At 25.8% G+C, this 19,721-nt stretch overlaps 1 protein-coding gene across 1 annotated transcript in view; it reads left to right on the forward strand.

Annotated features, from left to right (window-relative positions):
• Nucleotides 1-308: 308 nt before the first annotated feature.
• Nucleotides 309-19,721, forward strand: part of LOC100200593 (intraflagellar transport protein 56) — a 73,523-nt gene continuing 54,110 nt past the window's right edge. The window contains exons 1-7 of the mRNA XM_065802911.1: nucleotides 309-435; nucleotides 7,924-8,058; nucleotides 8,894-8,986; nucleotides 11,966-12,080; nucleotides 13,221-13,270; nucleotides 13,351-13,413; nucleotides 18,446-18,528. Coding sequence (XP_065658983.1) covers nucleotides 433-435; nucleotides 7,924-8,058; nucleotides 8,894-8,986; nucleotides 11,966-12,080; nucleotides 13,221-13,270; nucleotides 13,351-13,413; nucleotides 18,446-18,528 — 542 coding nt within the window. The 5' untranslated portion in view covers nucleotides 309-432. The remainder of the gene's footprint in view (nucleotides 436-7,923; nucleotides 8,059-8,893; nucleotides 8,987-11,965; nucleotides 12,081-13,220; nucleotides 13,271-13,350; nucleotides 13,414-18,445; nucleotides 18,529-19,721) is intronic.

Genomic DNA, 19,721 nt, shown 5'->3' on the forward strand with positions numbered 1-19,721 from the left:
GAAAATGTTTAAAATTTCTATGTCAGTGTTTTCCCTTGTTTATTACATTTTTTAATAATAATGTTTATTAAATATATTCGTTATGCATTGAAATGATAATTTTTGATCATATAGTTATTATATTATTAATTATTATATAAATTTTTATTACTTAATTGCTACATTATTTATTAAATTATATATATATATATATATATATATATATATATATATATATATATATATATATATATATATATATATATATATATATATATATATATATATATATATATATATATATATATGTGTGTATATATTGATATAGATTTTTTTTTAATTTTCAAGTGTTAAATTAAAAAAATAGTTTTTGGTTCAATCAATATAAATATTCTACTGTTCAATCAATTTAATTTTTCATTGGTTCAATCAATAAAAACATTCTGCTTAAGAATGGTGAGTAAAATATATAAATTTTTAAATATTTTGTTTGTTTTTAACTGTCATAAAAAAGTTTTAAAATTAAAACACTAATGTAAAGTAATCCTGAATAACATGCATGTTGCATACTGTTTTACATTATTTAAAGAACATTTTTTTGCATTAAAATTATTACTTATACTCTGCAATCCTGCAATGTTCTAGATTGTTCTAGTTATTGTCAAAGACTTTTTTTAAATGGTTGTTGCAACCCCTTCTCAAACCATTAATAAAAATGTAGATATAAACTATCAAATAAGCAACAAGTTATTTGGTGAATAGATATTATTAATAAAATAAGTAGTGAGTAGATATTAATAATAAAATAAACTACAAGTTATTTGGTGAGTAGATATTATAATTGTAATCAAGATTATTCATGAAATCATCTTAATAAAAGTACATGTTATAGTACATGCGAAAATGTTAAAGTACACTACACAATAAAACTTTATTTTTTGATATATCTGACAGGCTAGAAAAAGGTGTCAGTGAGATAAATTGAGACCACTATTAGGGCTGTAGTCAGGGTTAAAAATAAAACTTTTTTTTCGGTTTTTTTCAGAAAAAATTTTTCTGAAAAAAACCGAAAACTGTGGTTATTTAAAAAAAAAACATGGTTTTTTTGGTTTAAATTCCCTTTTTTTAAAATATGCTGTGTTTAATCAACTTTTTCAATTAAATAAAAGCATTAGGCATTTCATTTGAGTAAATTATATCATCTATCAGTATTACTGGTATAATCAGTAACACTGAACAATACATCAATCAATCATTATTTAAAGTTCTGTATATAAAACAAGCTTTGCCGCTTTGGTTACTCCTCTCTTGTTTCTCGGTTTAAGCCATATATTTTCCTTTTCTACTCCCTTCTTACTTAGTTTAAGCCCTAACCATAAGCCTGACCTTGATGCTGACCCTAACCAAACCCTCAATCCATATAGCAGCACTCCCTTGTGAGTCAGACTATTTGATATTTGATGTATGTACTTTTCGCTCTCTATAAAAGTTACTTATGGGGATATTTTTTATGCAAAAAAACGATGCTTAGGGGGACAAAAAATTAATGGGTACACAAAAATGTTCCTGATAATGTCCCCGTATGTATTCTTTTTTTGTGAAATCTGTTAGTTATACTATAGGTGTTTATATATATATATATATATATATATATATATATATATATATATATATATATATATATATATATATATATATATATATATATATATATATATATATATATATATATATAGATCTATAGTTTGTTGGCTTTGGGAAGAGCGGAAGGAAAAAAGTGATTCTTACGCCAACACATACGTCACTTTTAATTACTTTTGACTTTTGTCCAACATTTCCGTGTTGGACGAAAGTCAAAACCATTAATTTAATTACAAATTAATTGTTATATAAAAAAACCACAAAAACGCAAATTTAATTGACCAGAATGTTTTTAAAAACATTCTGAATGTTTTTAAAACATTCTGAATGTTTTTAAAAATATAAACAATGTTTTTATTTTTATTTTTTTTAATAAAATGTTTTTATTTTTATTTTTTTTAATAAAATGTTTTTATTTTTATTTTTTTTAATAAAATGTTTTTATTTTTATTTTTTTTACTGTAAATCATGCGCGGAGTGTTACTACATCGACTATCTTATAGCCTGACTCGCAAGGGAGTGTTGCTACATCGACTATCTTATAGCCTGACTCGCAAGGGAGTGTTGCTACATCGACTATCTTATAGCCTGACTCGCAAGGGAGTGCTGCTACATCGACTGACAAATAGCCTGACTCGCAAGGGAGTGCTGCTACATCGACTGACAAATAGCCTTACCCGCAAGGGAGTGCTGCTACATCGACTGAGGGTTTGGTTGGGACAGGCAGTCTATCATTATTAAAAAAAAAAAATTCCGGTCTTGCATTTTAATTTTTACTTTTTGTCAACAAAATATGGAAAAAACTTTCGGACAACACCTAAGGGTTCTATATATATATATATATATATATATATATATATATATATATATATATATATATATATATATATATATATATATATATATATATATATATATATATATATATATATATATATATATACTTAAAACATGTAAGGAGCCATAGCCATACTGCAATGCATTGACCACAAGCCTGCATATATCAAATACTATGGAAATATTAAAACCATCTTTTCTTTTAGCAGTGTCTTTAAAATGTTTAAAAAATTAGTTAGTTTTATTAACTTTATTGATTATTAAAAAAATATATTAAAAGTGTTATTTTTATAATATCAATCGTACAAATTATTTTGAAAGTTTTACATTTAACATAAAAAATACTTTTTAAATAATAAAAACTAAATTATATTTATAAAATTTACTAAACTTTGTATAAATTTAATAAAACTTTTTCGACTTCATATAATTAAATTTTTTTTTTATAAGCAATCTTTGCTTTGTATAAAAGCATTTTGCTAATATAGAAACATTTGATTACATAAGATTAATGTTATGAAGTTGATTCTTTAAGGGTGTTGAAGCTTACTATTTTGGACATACATGGAAACATACACAAACTTGAATGTTCTCAAACATCTTAAAAGCCATGGTCAAGTTGTCACAACTAAGTATAATATGCATGGTCAGGATTAAAGTGCCTAGCAACCTGCATATATTTGTATAGTTGTGCTGAAAAAATAAAATACATTTGCATGGTTATATTATCTTTTATAAAGAATGATAAAGAACAGGATCTAAAAGATAAAACAGTGTTTTTTTAAGTTATGTATTAGAATAAATGCGGTCAGCTGAATGGCATGACAAATAGATATGTTTTTCTTCAGGAAGATGGAGATTTAATTTTAAACTAAACTGCTTTATTAAATTTTTTTTTGGCAAAAGTTCTCTTTTTGTTTATCATACTGATTCATTACTTTATTTATTGAAGTGTCAAAACTTTAAAAACTGTGAACCCAACAAATATCTCTAATTTGTGCACAACAATGAAGGTGTTTAAAAGTCTCATAATTGATATCAGCTTGATCTACCACTTTTTGCATATTTTTTTTTTTAAAATTATTCACCTCCCCAAGGCCAAGAGGGCCACTACAGTCGAGGAGGCTACTTTTGTGATTACAACCCTCTCTCAACTCTATAACTCCGAAACGCGAACCCCGACGAACAAGGCCGCTGCGCGAAAAAACAAGTTGAGTGCGGTACTACCAGGGACGTGGTGGGGTACATGGCTTTAGTATCAGCATTGGCTTTTTCTTATTAATTTGTAAATTTTCTAACTAATTGCTTTTTTAAATTTTTTCTTTTGCATTCTGAAAATAATTATGTTTTGAATAAATCAAACTCTATAAATTTACACAAATGTGCAATTGATAAATCACTTAGGTTTATCAATAAAGGAAATTTGCTGAAAAATTTGATATTTTGCGATTATAAGAAAGATCTAATGTTGTAGATATCTATGAGCTGTTTATTTTGAAAGTGGCTTAAGTCACCTTTTCAAAAAAATCAAAGATTACGATGTAACCATATCTCTTTTGTTTTATAAATAATTTAAAGCTTGAAATGTTGAAAAATATATTTGAAATTATATTTTTAAAATTTTCACAAATGAAAAGATACAGTTACATTGTAGTCATTGTTATCAATATAATTATTTTAAATATAATAAAAACTATTTTAATTAAAAAAACTATTAAAATTCTGTTTTTTATTTTGAGAAAAAATCATGTGTTTAAATCTTTTCTTAAATTAAAAATGTTTTAACTAATACAAAACATTAAAACATATCATATGACTTAATATATAGATGTAATAACTTCTTATTAACCAATCATACCATTGTACAATGATCGCGAATTGCAATTGCTTTTCACACATTCGCGATTAGTTTTTTCTTAAAAAAATATTTTCGCAAATTATTATTATGCTTTTTTTCTTTCTAATTTAGGATTTTTTTTGGACATTTTTAAATGTAATGTTTTGTCTAAGTTTTTTATTAGGGATCATAGAGTACGTCGTAGAGAGTACGTCGTAGAGAGTTTGCTCTCTTGTGTAGAGATTTTTTTTCAATATAAAGCGCTTTTGAATTTAAATTACTTTAAGTAATTTAAATTCAAAAACACTCTAAAAATTTAAATTCACTCTGCTTGGAAGCCAGTTATATTTTTTAAAGTTATATTTAGTTTGATTTACTGAATGAATAAGATACATCACAGTAAATTTACCTTTAAACTAAATCAAAACAACCAGTTAAGTTACTAAAGTAACTTAAAGTTACTCAACTATTAGTTTTACTTAATACACTCAAATGCTTGCAATAATTTGATATATAAATATTTCTATTTATATCTAATATGTTGTTAACACATAATATAAGCTTGCAAATAAAAGTTATTTTAACAAGAAATCTTGAATAGAATAAAAAAAAACGCAATACCATTTTTTTATATTTCATTTAAAGCTATATCAAGATCAAACATTTTCTATAAAATACATGTTGCTTTTAGGAATTTTATTTAAAAGGAAATCTATTTGAACAAAAGAGTTTTAGTCTTCTAAATTCTCTTCTTCAAATAATTTTGTGATTGAAATTTGAAAAAATAAAAAAATTGGAAAAATTTAAAAGAATTTCAATGCTTGATAATTGTAAATTTAATTGCATCATCCGTAATACCCATTGGCATAGTGAGTATCATTCCTGAATGTTAAGCGTATATCTAACTGCAGTAACAATATCAGATTAAGAACATTTAAACATTTTGCAGTAGTTAATTATATTTTGCTTCTTGAAAAAAGTTTTAAAAGTAGAAACATTCTATTGCAAACATTAAACCAATGATTACAAATAATAAACAAAAAATTATATAAAAAATTAAAATTAATTATTTTACTTTAAAATAATTTAAGCATATTCTTAAACTTAAGGAAATATAGTTCGATTTATTAAACCAAGTTTTTTTATTTTACTTTTTATTGCAAAACAATTCAAATAAAAAAACTTAAAAACCATTTTAATGAAAAACTTTATTATACTTAAATTTTTAATAATACGCTAGATCAAGAAACAATAAATTATGAAAAAATGTGGTATTTAATGTTTTTATGCATATTTTTGCGCAAATATGAAGTTTAAAGTTTAATGACGATATTGTTTTAATTTATTAATTAGAACATTTATTTACTTTGTTTTATTTTAAATGGGTTTTTTTTTTTAATGTTATAAACTGTATATAACAGCAATAAAACAGCGTCATGAAGTTGTTTTACATTAACACAAGCTCTTTATATTTTTAAAACAACTTTGCAGTTTGTTTTATTGTTATAATATAACTTTTTACAATAACAATTCAATATTCTTTAAGAATAACATGTGTTTTATTGTCAGCATGAACGTATTAAATAGTTTTCTATGACTAAAAAATTGGTTTAAATATCATTTTTACTCTTACATTTTTACTTTTACTTTTTTATATTGATGTTAAGTAAAAGCAATTAACAAAAATTCTAACAGTATTAAATATGTAGATTTCTCATTACACTATAACTGCAACTTAAACTTTAAATTTTAACTCAAGCTGTAAATTATAACAGTAACTTACTTTATTTTAAACTCTGCCAAACTAGAAATTTATAAGACAATATTTTAATATGAGAGATATTGTTAAAAAAAATTTGAAATACAAGCTAATATATAAAAGGATACACACACACAACAATAAATGCATGTTAAAATAAGTTCTGTGGCATCACACTGAAATAGCCTGCTGCTTGGGGCTTCAGTATGTACATCAACTATCTTACAGCCTGCTCCTGCTACATCGACTCAGGGTTTAGCATAGGGCAGCAATCTTTTCTTCCATTATTCTTTGTTTTTTTCTGTAAAAGCAGTATGATATAAAGATAAGCAAAACTAGTAAGCATAAACTTATCTTAGCATGCTATAATATAGTATATATAATATAGTATATATATATATATATATATATATATATATATATATATATATATATATATATATATATATATATATATATATATATATATATATGTATATATAAATATATATATATGTATTTATAATCATTTTATAAATATCAATAAATACGAGTTTCTCTCGATACTAAATTTTTTTTTTAAAAGAAATTTTTGCTGATTGTTGTGACCAGTGTCTTCAGCTTAAAAGTTTGTTTTTGTTTATTAATTTAGAATCGAGAGAAATTCGTATTTATTGATGTTTATAAAATAATAATAATCTATTTATGTATATACATATATGTATATTTATATATATATATATATATATATATATATATATATATATATATATATATATATATATATATATATATATATATATATATGTATATACATTTAAACCAGACATTAAGTAGCAGTTACAGTGTTTGCTTCAGAATCAAGAGATCTGTGGTTTGATGCCTGCTATAGCCATTTTTGTGACATGAAATATGCGCAAACTTCCTAGCAAAATGCTTCCGCAGTGCTTCACTAACATTATTTTTTTACAAACATCATTTGACACAAAAATAAAGTGCAAATAAAAAAGTTTGCAGGATAACTTAAAATGACTTCATAGATTAACAAATAATCACTTTACAATAACTTAAGTGTTAGTTTATCTATTGTAATCAGTGAAATATAGGTTCTCAGGTGTAATGTGTAACGCATTTCAAAGTAACTCAACTCAGCAAATATATTTTGTATTGTTAAAAGTTATATTGCATCATTAGCGTCTTTTCAAGTACCGCATTGTAATTAAAGTTATTGTATTAATACGTTAAAAATCATACAGACAGTTTTTTTTTTCTCACTATAACAAAAGTTACAAATAAAATCTAAGTTCCTATTTAAAAAATTATTTTTATCATTTTTTTCAAATAGGAACTAAATTTTATTTTGAAAAAAATACTTTTTTCATAAAATGTAACAATATTTTTTTATTTTTATAATATTACAGTTGGTTTTTGGTTATTTTATTAACTGTTAATAAATTTTTTTGTATTTATTTTGTGAACTCTTTTTAATAGTGTTTTTAAACAATAAAGAGTTTTATCAGTTACCAATAACATATTCGTGATCATAATTTTTTTTCATAAATTAAACGAACGTAATTAAAACTTTACATTATTGAATTGACAATAAAGAAAATATCTTATTAATAACATATTTACAACAAAATAAATCGTGCATTTTTTCTAGGATATTAAAAAGGTGATTTTCTTTTTGAAAGTAGGAAGGTGTTTTCATTCAATTGAGATTTTAAAATTTTAATTTTTCACTAAATTGGAATGCAGTAAAAACTTTTTTTAATATTTCAAACTAAAATGAACTAAATAAATTTAGGTATTTTGTAAAGAATTATTTAATTCTTTAAAGTGCTTCTAAGGTATAATTATATAATTTTTAAGTTTATAATATAATTTTTAGATGCTTCAAAGGCAAAAACCTTCTATTTCTGTTGTTGATAATGCACAAAAAGAAACAAAAAATAAGAGAAAACTTCCAAAGCTTGAAGATTTTTTGGAGAAACGTGACTACACTGGAGCTGTCACTCTGCTTGAGGTATGTTTTCCTGAATCATCAAAGTATATAAGGAAAAAAACAACAAAATCTTTTATAAAAAATAAAAGTTTATTTTTTATTATTTGTTATATAATCAGTTGTGTCAAAAAATATTATTGCAAAAGCATCTGTCTCTAAGCAAAAAACAAAACATCATGGATAACTCTAACTCAATTTGGAAATTTTAAGATTTGAGTTCCAAGTTTTTTGCACAAAAAAAGTTAAAATGATTTGTTTGCAGTTAGCTTGCTGAATTTTGCGTATTTTTTGAAGTAGAATTGAGCTATATAAAATTATATATCTGCATTTATAAAAGTTTTTGTCAAGTAACAATTACTATTATATTTTAAACAAAATACTTTGTCAGATTCTAACAAGAGTCTCAAAAAGAAATTTTTGTTTTTAATTTTTATTTCCCCCAATATTTGTGATATTAGTTTAATATTTTTTAAAGATTTACTTTTTTTTCCTCTATAAAGGTTTTGGGGAGATTTTTAAAAGAATTTTTGATAGTCACCCATTATTGGATAGAAACCCTACAATTATACAATAATTTTTTTTTTTATAAGGAATATATCTTTTACCATAAAAACTTTTACAGCAACATAAGATCAATTTTATTAAATAATAAAGTTTCAAGATCACAAAATGATTTGGATTATTGCGGTCTATGATTGCTTTATTCTCCCCTTGCAGTAATAAATTTCCTTATAATGTGTATTTGTTATGGGAATCACCCAACACATCATAATAGAGACCAAAAATCCAAATTTTTATGTACCTATTGTATGGTTACAAATAATTTTGTTTATATTTATTAAATGTAAATTTTTAGTTTACAAGACAGGCTGGGAAAGAAAGCGATGAAATCGGATTGTGGATAGCATACTCACTGTTTCATTCAGGTGAATATGAAAGGGCCATGAAGGTATGATTATTTTAATGATAGCTTTTATAATAGTGACTGACTAAGTTACAGGGTTTATACCTGGTCTCAATTCAACCATCCTTTTTTGATGGAGCCAGAAACCATTTGAAATCAGTTTAGAAAAGTATATCATTTTCATATTAGTTTGATTTTGATAATATAGAATAATTTTTTGTAAAAAATCCAAACATATGTAAAAAGCTGTAGCTTGTGCAATTGTATGTATCTGTTATCCTGGAGAGCACGTTTACCTGATTTAGCACTCCCTTATTAATTGAATCAGGCTTTACTAATTTAAAATAACAATAAATAATTTTATAAAAATATATATTTAAAAAATAATTTATATACCATAATTTCCATTTTTTAAAGAAAAATATTTTCATTTTGCAGACAGGAAATAGTAAATCTTTTAAATGGGAATTATTATCTACTTCCATTTTTTTGTAAATTAATATTGTAAAAAACCTCTCTTGTTCTCTAAAATTTGCATTTAATTTTTTAGAGACTTCCATGTTATAGTGGGTGCCCTTGTTGTTTCAAATGTTTTTGGAGTGACACAATTTCTGACACAGTTCTCTGAAATTTTTAATCTTGTTGCTATTTCTAGGTTACCAATTATATAGCCATTTTGTATATCTATTATTTTCCACTTTGTTGCTTCACTTACTGCTTTTCAACCCATGTCTTTGTATCTTGACTTTTAGATCTTATCAAAAATTTTTTTTTAAATATAATTCATATTCCCAATGCCCAGAGGGCCACTACCATCGAGGAAGCTACTTTATTGTGGTTGCAACCCTCTCTCAACTCTTTAACTCCGAAACAAGGCTGCGAAGGAGCTGTTGCGCAGAGGAACAAGTTGAGCGAGGTACTACCAGTGACTTAGTGGGGATCAAACTCAGAACTTCTTGTTTATGAAGTGAGCGCTCATTACTACAGCTTTTTGCATCCTTCATGTATCATTTAAAAAAGACTTTGTGACTATACTGGTTATCATTAACAATTTTTTGCAAGCTGTTATAAGATTATCAACATTTTAATTTAAATAACTAAATTAATAAAAAAAAGTTTGAATAACAATCGGGTTAAGAAAAAAGTAGAAAAAAAAATTAAAATAAAAAGTTTGTGTACCTATTTACTTTTTCACAATATTTTCTGTTATATTTTTTTGTCTAAATAAAATAATTTTTTTTTTTTGAAATTTATATTTTATGCTTCTACACTCAAAATATATTTGCATATTTTAATTCTACACTTAAAATAGACTCAAATAGTAAAATATTTGGCGAACTTTTGTATATCCTCATAAATACCTAGATATTGTATTTATTTATAAAGGAAATCATTTATTTGATTGTTAATTCATAAAAAATTTAATAGAATTGACGTGGTATTAAACGTTTCTCATTTTTTGAAAGCCATACTGAAAAAATAGAAAGTATGTGGAATGGCTGGAAAATTCATTTTGAAAAAAATTAAATTGCTTCCATTATCTCTCACCTTCTGATGAATGATAATGCAAGCAATATAGTTAATGGGAATAATCTAGCTGAATTTCCCTTAATCCACTGCACTATTCATTGACTTTAGTTATTTGTTTCAGATTCAATCATGATTTAAAAAGATGTTCTTTTAAAATGTTGATGACTTGTAACCCATTCAACGCAGGTAACAACTTTAAGCAATTTCAGTTGCAACAAAATCTTGACACTATTCGTCTTGTTTAAGATGTCTAACAACTGTTTATAGAATCAGTCTCTCTACCACAGAGCTCAGGAATCCTTACTAACAACTGGCCTCTGAACATTTGGAGATAACAGAAAGACTTGCATTGCCACAGGCATTGAGACAGAAGCAAAAATCTACAAGAAAAAAAATAAGAACTAGTGTTCATCATCCTAAAAAGGAAAATATGAAGCACAAAGTTACATCTAAGCCTAACAAAGGCTAGAAGTTATTATTCTAGCCTTTGTGTAGAAAAGCAAATCCGGGAAGGCAGCAGGACAGGCAAGTTGCACTAGATTTCATGTTGTTAGTAAGATGATCATAATGATGCTAGTTATGACCTTAAGTTTTTTTTTTAATTATTATTATTAGATCGAAACAATTAGATTGAAATGATTGTTTTTTTTAAAATAGAAATTTAGTGTTTGTGGCAGGCATGGGGTGCATGGGGGAGTTTACATTGTAAAAACACAGGTAAGTTTGTGATCATTACATAATTTAAATGTGTTAGTTTAGTTATACCAGTTTTCACTGATTTTTTTAAGTTCTTAATCCTGTTTGTTGTTAAAGCCATGTGGAAATGCTTTTTTTTACTTTATAAGCACATAAGAATATTATTGGAAAGCAATATAAAACAATATTATCCACGAAATCTGTCATATGTATACTTAAGTATATTTAAAATTCATTTAGATAAAGTTTCTTCATATATGTAAGTCAAACTATTTCATCCTAAAATTGGTTGAAAATCACATCCTTTGACTAGCTAAATATTTGTTAAATTTTTTCTTAAAAATGTTCTTCTATCATTTAAAAACTTACTATTGTTTATAATGAACCTAAGATTTGCAAAGTATAAAATAGAGTATGAAAATATAAAAAATAGCATATGAAAATTATAAAAAATACTTGTGGTTATTTTATTTATTATTTTATAAAAATATTTACATTTGTTTTAGCAAAATCTGTTAATTTTGGTTTTTTTTTAATTTAACTTTTTAATTGTTATAAAATGTTTAGCTTATTAAATGTAAAAAAATATTTTTTAGTGTAAATTTTTACCTCTCATTTTAAAAAAGGTGTTATCAATGTTGATTTAATCATGTGGCCAAGTTTAAATTTTATCAGACTAAGCCCAGGTTAGTTAGTAATATCTAGCAACAGTCAGTCACTATTATTTATGAAAAATATGTTTCCTTTTTTTTAAATGAAAAATCATAGTGAGATGTTTTCACAAAATGTTTTTGAAAGGAATATCAAGCTATTTTGAAGAAAAAAAATAATCAACCAGATGTGATGTGCAATCTTGCATGCTGTTATTTTATGTTGGGAATGTATAAAGAAGCTCAACAGGCACTGTCAAACAGTATGTAATTTATTTTATAAAGTATTAAAATCTTTGTGTACTTGTAAAATATAGGTAATAAAAAAATAATTTTTTTTTATTACCTAAACGTTGTATAAAAATATGTTTCAAACTAATATAAATAAGGTAGTTAAAATTAAGATTATCCAGAAATGTCAAATCTTATCATAGAATCAGCTAACTTTTTTTATTAGTAAATCTTATTGTACTATTGAAAAAATTTTTAATGAAAAATTTATCATTAACAAATTTAGTTACAGAAGCAGCAGCAGTGGTATTTGTAGAAATATGACGAATATATTAGAGCAAAGCTTTTATCTAGAAAGTATATTCCACATCAACTCTCAGAATTAGGGTTGGCATTTGGCAATGCCGACCTAGAAGTGTTCGAGGTCGGCCTCATTTCTATGTTTTATGGTCAAACCTTTGTTTTTCATTTTTTCTGCCAACCTGATGCCGACCTCACTCAGGTTATTTGTTGACCTTAATTTTCCTAATTGTAAAGGCTGCTACATTTTGTTTAAAAAACTAATTGGAATATGTAGAAATAATTGATAAATAAATTTCATTATTTTGTAAGATGATTTTTTTTATTAGTACAATAATAAATACATTAACATTTTAAAAACTTTGTATTGGTTGAAATAGTTGTGCTAGTAAGTCGTGCTATTGCAAACATTTTTAATTTCAAAGTAACCTTTATCTAAATGCGATATGTTTTATGAAAAATTGAGCTCTCAAACATATGGGTCAAAATAGTTCTATTACCTGTAAGTGTTTTTAGTGAAATTTCATAAATAAAGAAAAATTCACACTTACATATTGTATTTTTTAAGTTTTTTAATTTAAATAAGTTAAAGGTATGACTAGAAAATAACTAAGTAATTGCATTTTTTTTTTAGCCCATATTTTTAAATAACACATATTGTAATATCAACGAGTGGTTTGCTTTTAATTAAAAAGCTGCAAAGAAAAGACAAACTTTTATTTTTTTAATGATGCTTAAATGTTAGAGCAACATTATTTTGCTATTTAAAGTAATTTTAACTAAAAAAAATTGCATTTAAACTTGAATGAAATTAAAAAAAATAATAAAATAGTATAAAGTTGAATTGATAAAATCTTGTTTTCTTGTTTTAGTAAAGAAGACTGATCTTTCTAATCGCCTTGCATTTCATTTATCTCATAAAGTATGATAAGAATTGAATTTTTTCAATAATCAAAATTTATTGTTAATTTAAAAAATTTTCAAACTTTTTTTTTGTTATAGTTCAATGATGAAAGTAACCTAATGAGTCATCATTCGCAATTGCAAGATGTTATCGAAGACCAGGTTGTTTTATCTTTTTCAGTCTGGAAATAATTTAATAAATTTTTTTTTTTTTTTTGGATTTGTGACATTTTATTTTTTCGAAGTTTAAGCTATTGTCAATTTAGTTACCTGCCAAAAGCTTGTTGCTAATGACAACAGCTAATTAAATTTGATAGATTAATAAATATAGTTTTTTATGATACTTAGTAAGAGTCGTTTTTTTATAAAAATAAGGTAAGTCGAAATAGTTGAGTTATTGAATTTTCTTGAAAATTTCAGGGATATCTTTAAATATCTGAAAAGTTAAGACCATAATTCAAAGCAGTTCAAAAGTAATTGTGCTTTGAAGTTTCATAAAACGTTGACTTTTTTCAAAGTTTTCTGTGTTTCAATGTAACTTTATGCAGTTAAAAAAACTGCCCCAGGGGCATTCAATGACGCAAATTCTGTACTTTTGAGCACCAAGTCTCTGGTTAATCAAGGCTTATATTAGTATGGTATAAGTTTTCAAGAAAGAAAATCTCTGTTTTTTTTACTGTAAATACAGTCGAACTGATTTTAAACTCAATTTTAATCTAAAAATCATGTCTCAAAACCTCACCAGCTTTAAAAACAATAAAATTTATGCTAACTTTGAGAAGTGAAAGATTGATGTGCCAACAAGCTATTGACTTACAATTTTTTGAAAATGGTTTGTACATCTATATAGTTTCAATAAATTAAAAGACTTCAATGGGTGGTTTTGCTTAAATGAAGATATCTTTAATTTAAAATAACTTTTGACAGAAAAAAAAAATGCTTTTAAAATCGGTAGTTAATAAAAATTTTAAATAACAAAAAAAGGCTTGTTTATTATTTAAAATTTGTTTCTTTGTGAACCCTGAATTTAAATATCTTACTTATTTTAGTTATAAAAAAGTATATTTATGATTTAAATCAAATTATTTATACCTTTAAAAAATAGAAATAATCACCTTAATTTTTTTATTAGTGTACATGTTATTATAATATTTATAATACCATTTCTATAATATATTTTTATTATTATGTATAATTTAACATTATACCAATACACGGTTCATGTGGGCAACATTTAAGATCAAAGCTAACTGGATTATTTAAATGCTATGAGTTAACACAAGTGTTTGCTGATGGTTTTTCCAAAAACATGTAATTGAGTTGTGTATACATGTAGAACTAAATAATGAACAAGATATATATGCTTTTCACAAGCAGAAATATGACAGACACTGGTATGTACCAAAGCAATGTTTACATCCATGCCTTAAAGTTCCTCCGACAAATGAGGGAACAAACAAACATAAAGATCTTCGAAAAGCACTAAGAGGCCAGAGTAAAAATATTAATAAATGTTTTCCTAGTTCTTTTCCAGTATCTGGTCAACTGCGTAGAATTCACAGAGACAACATATTTTTAAATCATGACCAAAAAGAGAATGATCCTACTTATATTTAGTGCATACTTGATTTAGTTTCTCCAGAAAGCTCTTTTTCTTCAGAAAATGTTTATAAATTCTTAGTGAAAAGCGCTCTAGATATAGCCCTGTGAAATGGCATATTAGAAAAACACATATCAATGAGGCATCAACTTCTACAACCAACTACCATAAAAGAAAGTTAAATGAAGCTGTAGATAACTTCAAAAAAATCTATTCTAAAAAAGTAGCACCAGGACAAGGAGGCCAATTTTTGGAGATTATGGAAGACTCAATGCAACCGTTATCAGTTATTCCAGATGATTTGATTCTGCTACATGAAGCTTATAAAAACAATTAAACATTCAGCAGAAAAGTACTTATTTTATCCGCAATACCACCAACTTCAAAATTGGAAACTGGGGCACTAATATTTAAACAAAACAAGAAGTTAACTTGTCAAAAAATGAATATGGACTTTGCAAAACACTTCCTAAATTATATATTTACATCAGGACTTGTTCTTGATATAGCTTATGGGAAAAGCAAAATTACTTTAACCAATGGACATCAACTTATTTTTCTAGCAAGCCAAATTCAGGTATTTGACATTAAATATAATTTGTTTGATGATTTCTGATGCTGTTTGCAAATCAATCATATTGCATGCTTTGGCGCACAGCTTCTTATGCCTTGTTTTCAAGAAAGAGTCTTTAAAATATCAATAAATTGTTCTAAATATTATCTTATTTTCATTCTATAGATAAAAATAAGATAATATTTAGAACAACCTAAAGCTGTTCTAGCAATGAATGTTAGAACAGTTTTAGGTAGTATCAATCAAATGCAAACCATAAATTTGTATCAAAACTATTGTAAATCAATAAACCAATATGTTATATCAGATTCATTGCTCTGGAAAATTCTTAAATCAATTAAACCAAGCCAACAGCGTTCACTAGCAAGCCTTGATTATCTAACACTTGCTTATCCAATCCGGAAAAGTGTCATGACTGCACGTTATCAGCAGAATGTCTAGAGATGAAGGAAAATCTAATCCAGAATCTACCAGAAAATAAAGTAAAAGAAGAACTTGAATACAATACTCTCAAAAGTATTAAATCTTTATATTCTTGGATGAAGCATATTCTTTGATATGTACAACAAAACAAAGCCAAAGAGTATGCATTGAGCCAACTTAACAAAGAGATTGGCTTGTGGCTAAGTGATTGGTCTCAAAAAATACTTCCTGTTGAGTTCAGAGTTGGACAGAAAGCCTATTTTTGTAAAAAAAGTATTTGATATGCATTAACATATTTAAGAAAAATATGTTAATGCATATCAAATACTTTTTTTACAAAAATGATGGTGCTGATTTAAAGAAAAGAGTATATCAGACAATAATGCAAAAAAGTGATCAGGATGCAAGAGACACTTTATGTGTGGCTGACCGTGTAGTTGACCAGTTTACTAAAGATGTTCCAAGTGTAAAACAGGTATACAAAAAAGTGATAATGGTGGTAAGAATATAATAATTATAATTATTGCTAAAAAACAAAAGCCTTGCAATTTAATTGCATATTAGGTGGAGGGGGTATTAATTTAGGCTCTTGTAATGTATAATGATATAGTTTACTTTTTTATCCACAACTAGATTTTATAAATCATTATCTGTTTTTATTTTAGAGTGCCATGCAGCTAACTCAGTTGCCGAAATGTTGTTTTATATTTGCAAGGTGAAAGGTGTATCTTAAGATATGGTTACAATGAACCACAAAAAGGTAAAGAATAATGAGATCGCAAAAGTGCTGTTGCTAAGAGATACATTAATGCATATACCAACACTGGTAATAATTATTCATCAGCCCAGGATATTAAGAAAGGAATTTTGTTTTTTGGAGGTTCAAAAGATTCAAAAGTATCAGTAGTTAAAATTTTCAAGTTAAAATCAGTTAATGATAGCAAGATAATGAATATCAGCTGGAGGTGTAACAGGACATAAAAAAACACCAGAAAAAGTCCTCTTCAAAATGAGGACAGTGAAAAATAAAAAAGGTGTCAAATCATTTAGTCTTACTCAATACCTTAGTAGACAGCAAATTCTCTCTTCATTCAGTAGAATGTCCAAAAATTACCAGCAAGGTTAGCTTGAAAAACCTGAAGTCAAAGCTATTGATGACTTTACAGAAAAAATAGTAGAAAACATATTTGCAAACGACATTGAAAATATAGTTATCAAGATTTAAGCCAATAATGAGAAACTAAATATTGTAAACATTGGGCAGTTTGTTCTTGTAGCAAAGAGTTTTAAAAATCAAACAAATCACTGTTGGCCAAATAACAACAATACTAGATGATAATGATGTGCTTATCAACCTCATGGCTAATATAACCATGATAAAACTTTTTATTGGTCATACCCCAAACAAGAATTTATTGAAGACAGGTGTAACATCCACAAGATATTAAACATTCCTGAGCAAGAAATTATGGAGCATCTTGTTTTTAGCATAGACGACATGGAAGTGATAAACAAATGCTGTAGAGAACAAACTTATATTTTTTGATTCATTTTTAGATTTCATAGTGTTTTTATAATTGTTTTTTTACTGTCAAAATACTTTTTGAAATAAAGATATCTTCATTTAAGCAAAACCACCCATTGAAATCTTTTAATTTATTAAAAGTATATAGGTGTATAAATTGTTTTCAAGAAACTATAATTCAATAGCTTGTTGGCACATTCATCTTTTACTTTTTTTATTTTTCTCAAAGTTAGCATAAATTTCATCATTTTTAAGGCAGGTGAGGTTTTGATACATGATACAAAATTTGCATTATTGAATGCCCCTGGGGTAGTTTTGGGTAATGGGAAAAAGTATGTTGCAGATATTTTATAAACTCAATTTTTTTCATCCATGTATAAAACTTGATATTATATTCGTTTATAAAAACTCAGCATTTTCTCTCATTTTAAACAACTTTTTTAACTGCAAGAAGCTGCTACATTAAAACATGGAAAACTCCAACATCAACATTTTATGAAACTTCAAACCATACTTACTTTTGAACCGCTTTGAATTATGGTTTCAAATTCTCAGGTTTTTCTCATGAAATCATTTGAAGATATTCCTGAATTTTTAAACAAAATCCAATAACTCAACTATTTCAAGTTGCTGATTTTGCCTCATAATTTTTGGTGATTAATAATTTGGGCTTTTGTTTGAAGTTAGTGATTTGTAGTTTTAGAGATAGATGATTTGAGTGTTGTCATTCTATAAGAGCATTGTGTTTTTTCGTCTTTAAAGATTTGTTGATTTGTGGAGATTTGGTGGTTTAATAAGCGTAATTTGTGGAGATTTGGTGGTTTGATTAGTGGTGGCGCACTTATTAAAACAAAAACAAAAAAACAATTTTAGATTTTTGCAATTGTGATATAAAGTTTTCAATTTTTTTTACATTTTTTGTTTAAGATGAATTTGTATAAATAAATATTGGTTGATATTTTGTTAAAATTTTGTAAAATTAAATTATAAATTGGTTTTTAATACTGATTGAGATGATTATGTCAGCTGGTTTATCAATTAAATTTTTTTTTTTAATTTTATTGATTTATAGCTTAGTCTTGCTTCAATACATTATCTTAGAAGTCATTTTCAAGAAGCAATTGACATTTACAAAAGGATTCTTTTGGATAACAGGTTAATTAATGTTTATTATATGTTTTAATTACATTTAACTTATGCCAATAGAGTTGTCGCAGAGATAACTAGGGATGTACTTAAGCCAAGAATATGCCGATGCCGAAGATTCTGCTGAAGCTCTTTTGCCAAAGCCGAAATCTAATACATTACTAATTTTTAACAATATTCCTACCCAGCCCTTTGGTTTTAAAAAAACGTCCATTAAATATTTTTTGAATGTTCTGAACATCTTTTGAAAGTTCAAAGATGTTTTTTTTCTGATCTAATGCAGACTAAATAAATATATGTACAGGTCTTGGCAGGAAGCGAGAGCTTTAGCTTTTGCTCTCGCTCACACTCCCCTAAAACAGTTTACGGGAGCAACTTACAGCTCTTGCAAAAGTATTTTTTTTTTCTCTCAAAAGTTTAATTATTATTGTAGCTAAAATAAAAAGCGCTAAGTCAAAAAAATTTAATTCATTGGATAATAAACAGGCGCGGTTTTTGCAAAGTTAAAAATTTTTTACATCTAATGAATTTTTTCATGGCGCAATAAATGATCTTGTTATGTGTATATGTAATGTGTAACATTAACATTACAAACATATGCTAGTAACAAGTATAAAACTATATTTTGTATTTAATAAGCAATTTTTATATAAATAAGCAAATAGCTTGTGCAAAAACCAAAAGCTCTCGAAAAAGCAATTTAGAAGAGCAGTTCGCAAAGCTCGCCATGTTGGTTTTAGGAGAGCTTTTCTCCGCTCTTGCGCTCATTTACTCCCGCCGAGGCCTGTATGTATATATTGTAATACTACAATTGCACTTCTTTTAATGCACAAGATCATCACTTTGTAAACTATCAATCATGATTATTATAAAATACTCTTGCAAGGTTAAAGAATTTTAGGCTATAGGTTTGCTTTTTTGCTATTTATTTTTTTATATAGTTTTTTTTTTTTTAAATATACAAAATTATAGTCATACAAAGGAAACAATACAAGAAGCAGTTGCATATATACATTAATATTTTATGTGGTTAGTTAGTTATAAGTAACTAATTTACTACTTAAATTAATTACTAATTAGTAACTCATTACTGATTAGGTAAATAATACAAGGTATAAAGTAATGTCTACACTTTGACTCAGCAGCTCTTATTACTTATATTTATGTATTGAATATTCTAATTTGAACTTTGAATCCATTGA

This window comes from Hydra vulgaris, chromosome 08, assembly GCF_038396675.1.
Source record: "Hydra vulgaris chromosome 08, alternate assembly HydraT2T_AEP".
Lineage (NCBI taxonomy): Eukaryota > Metazoa > Cnidaria > Hydrozoa > Anthoathecata > Hydridae > Hydra > Hydra vulgaris.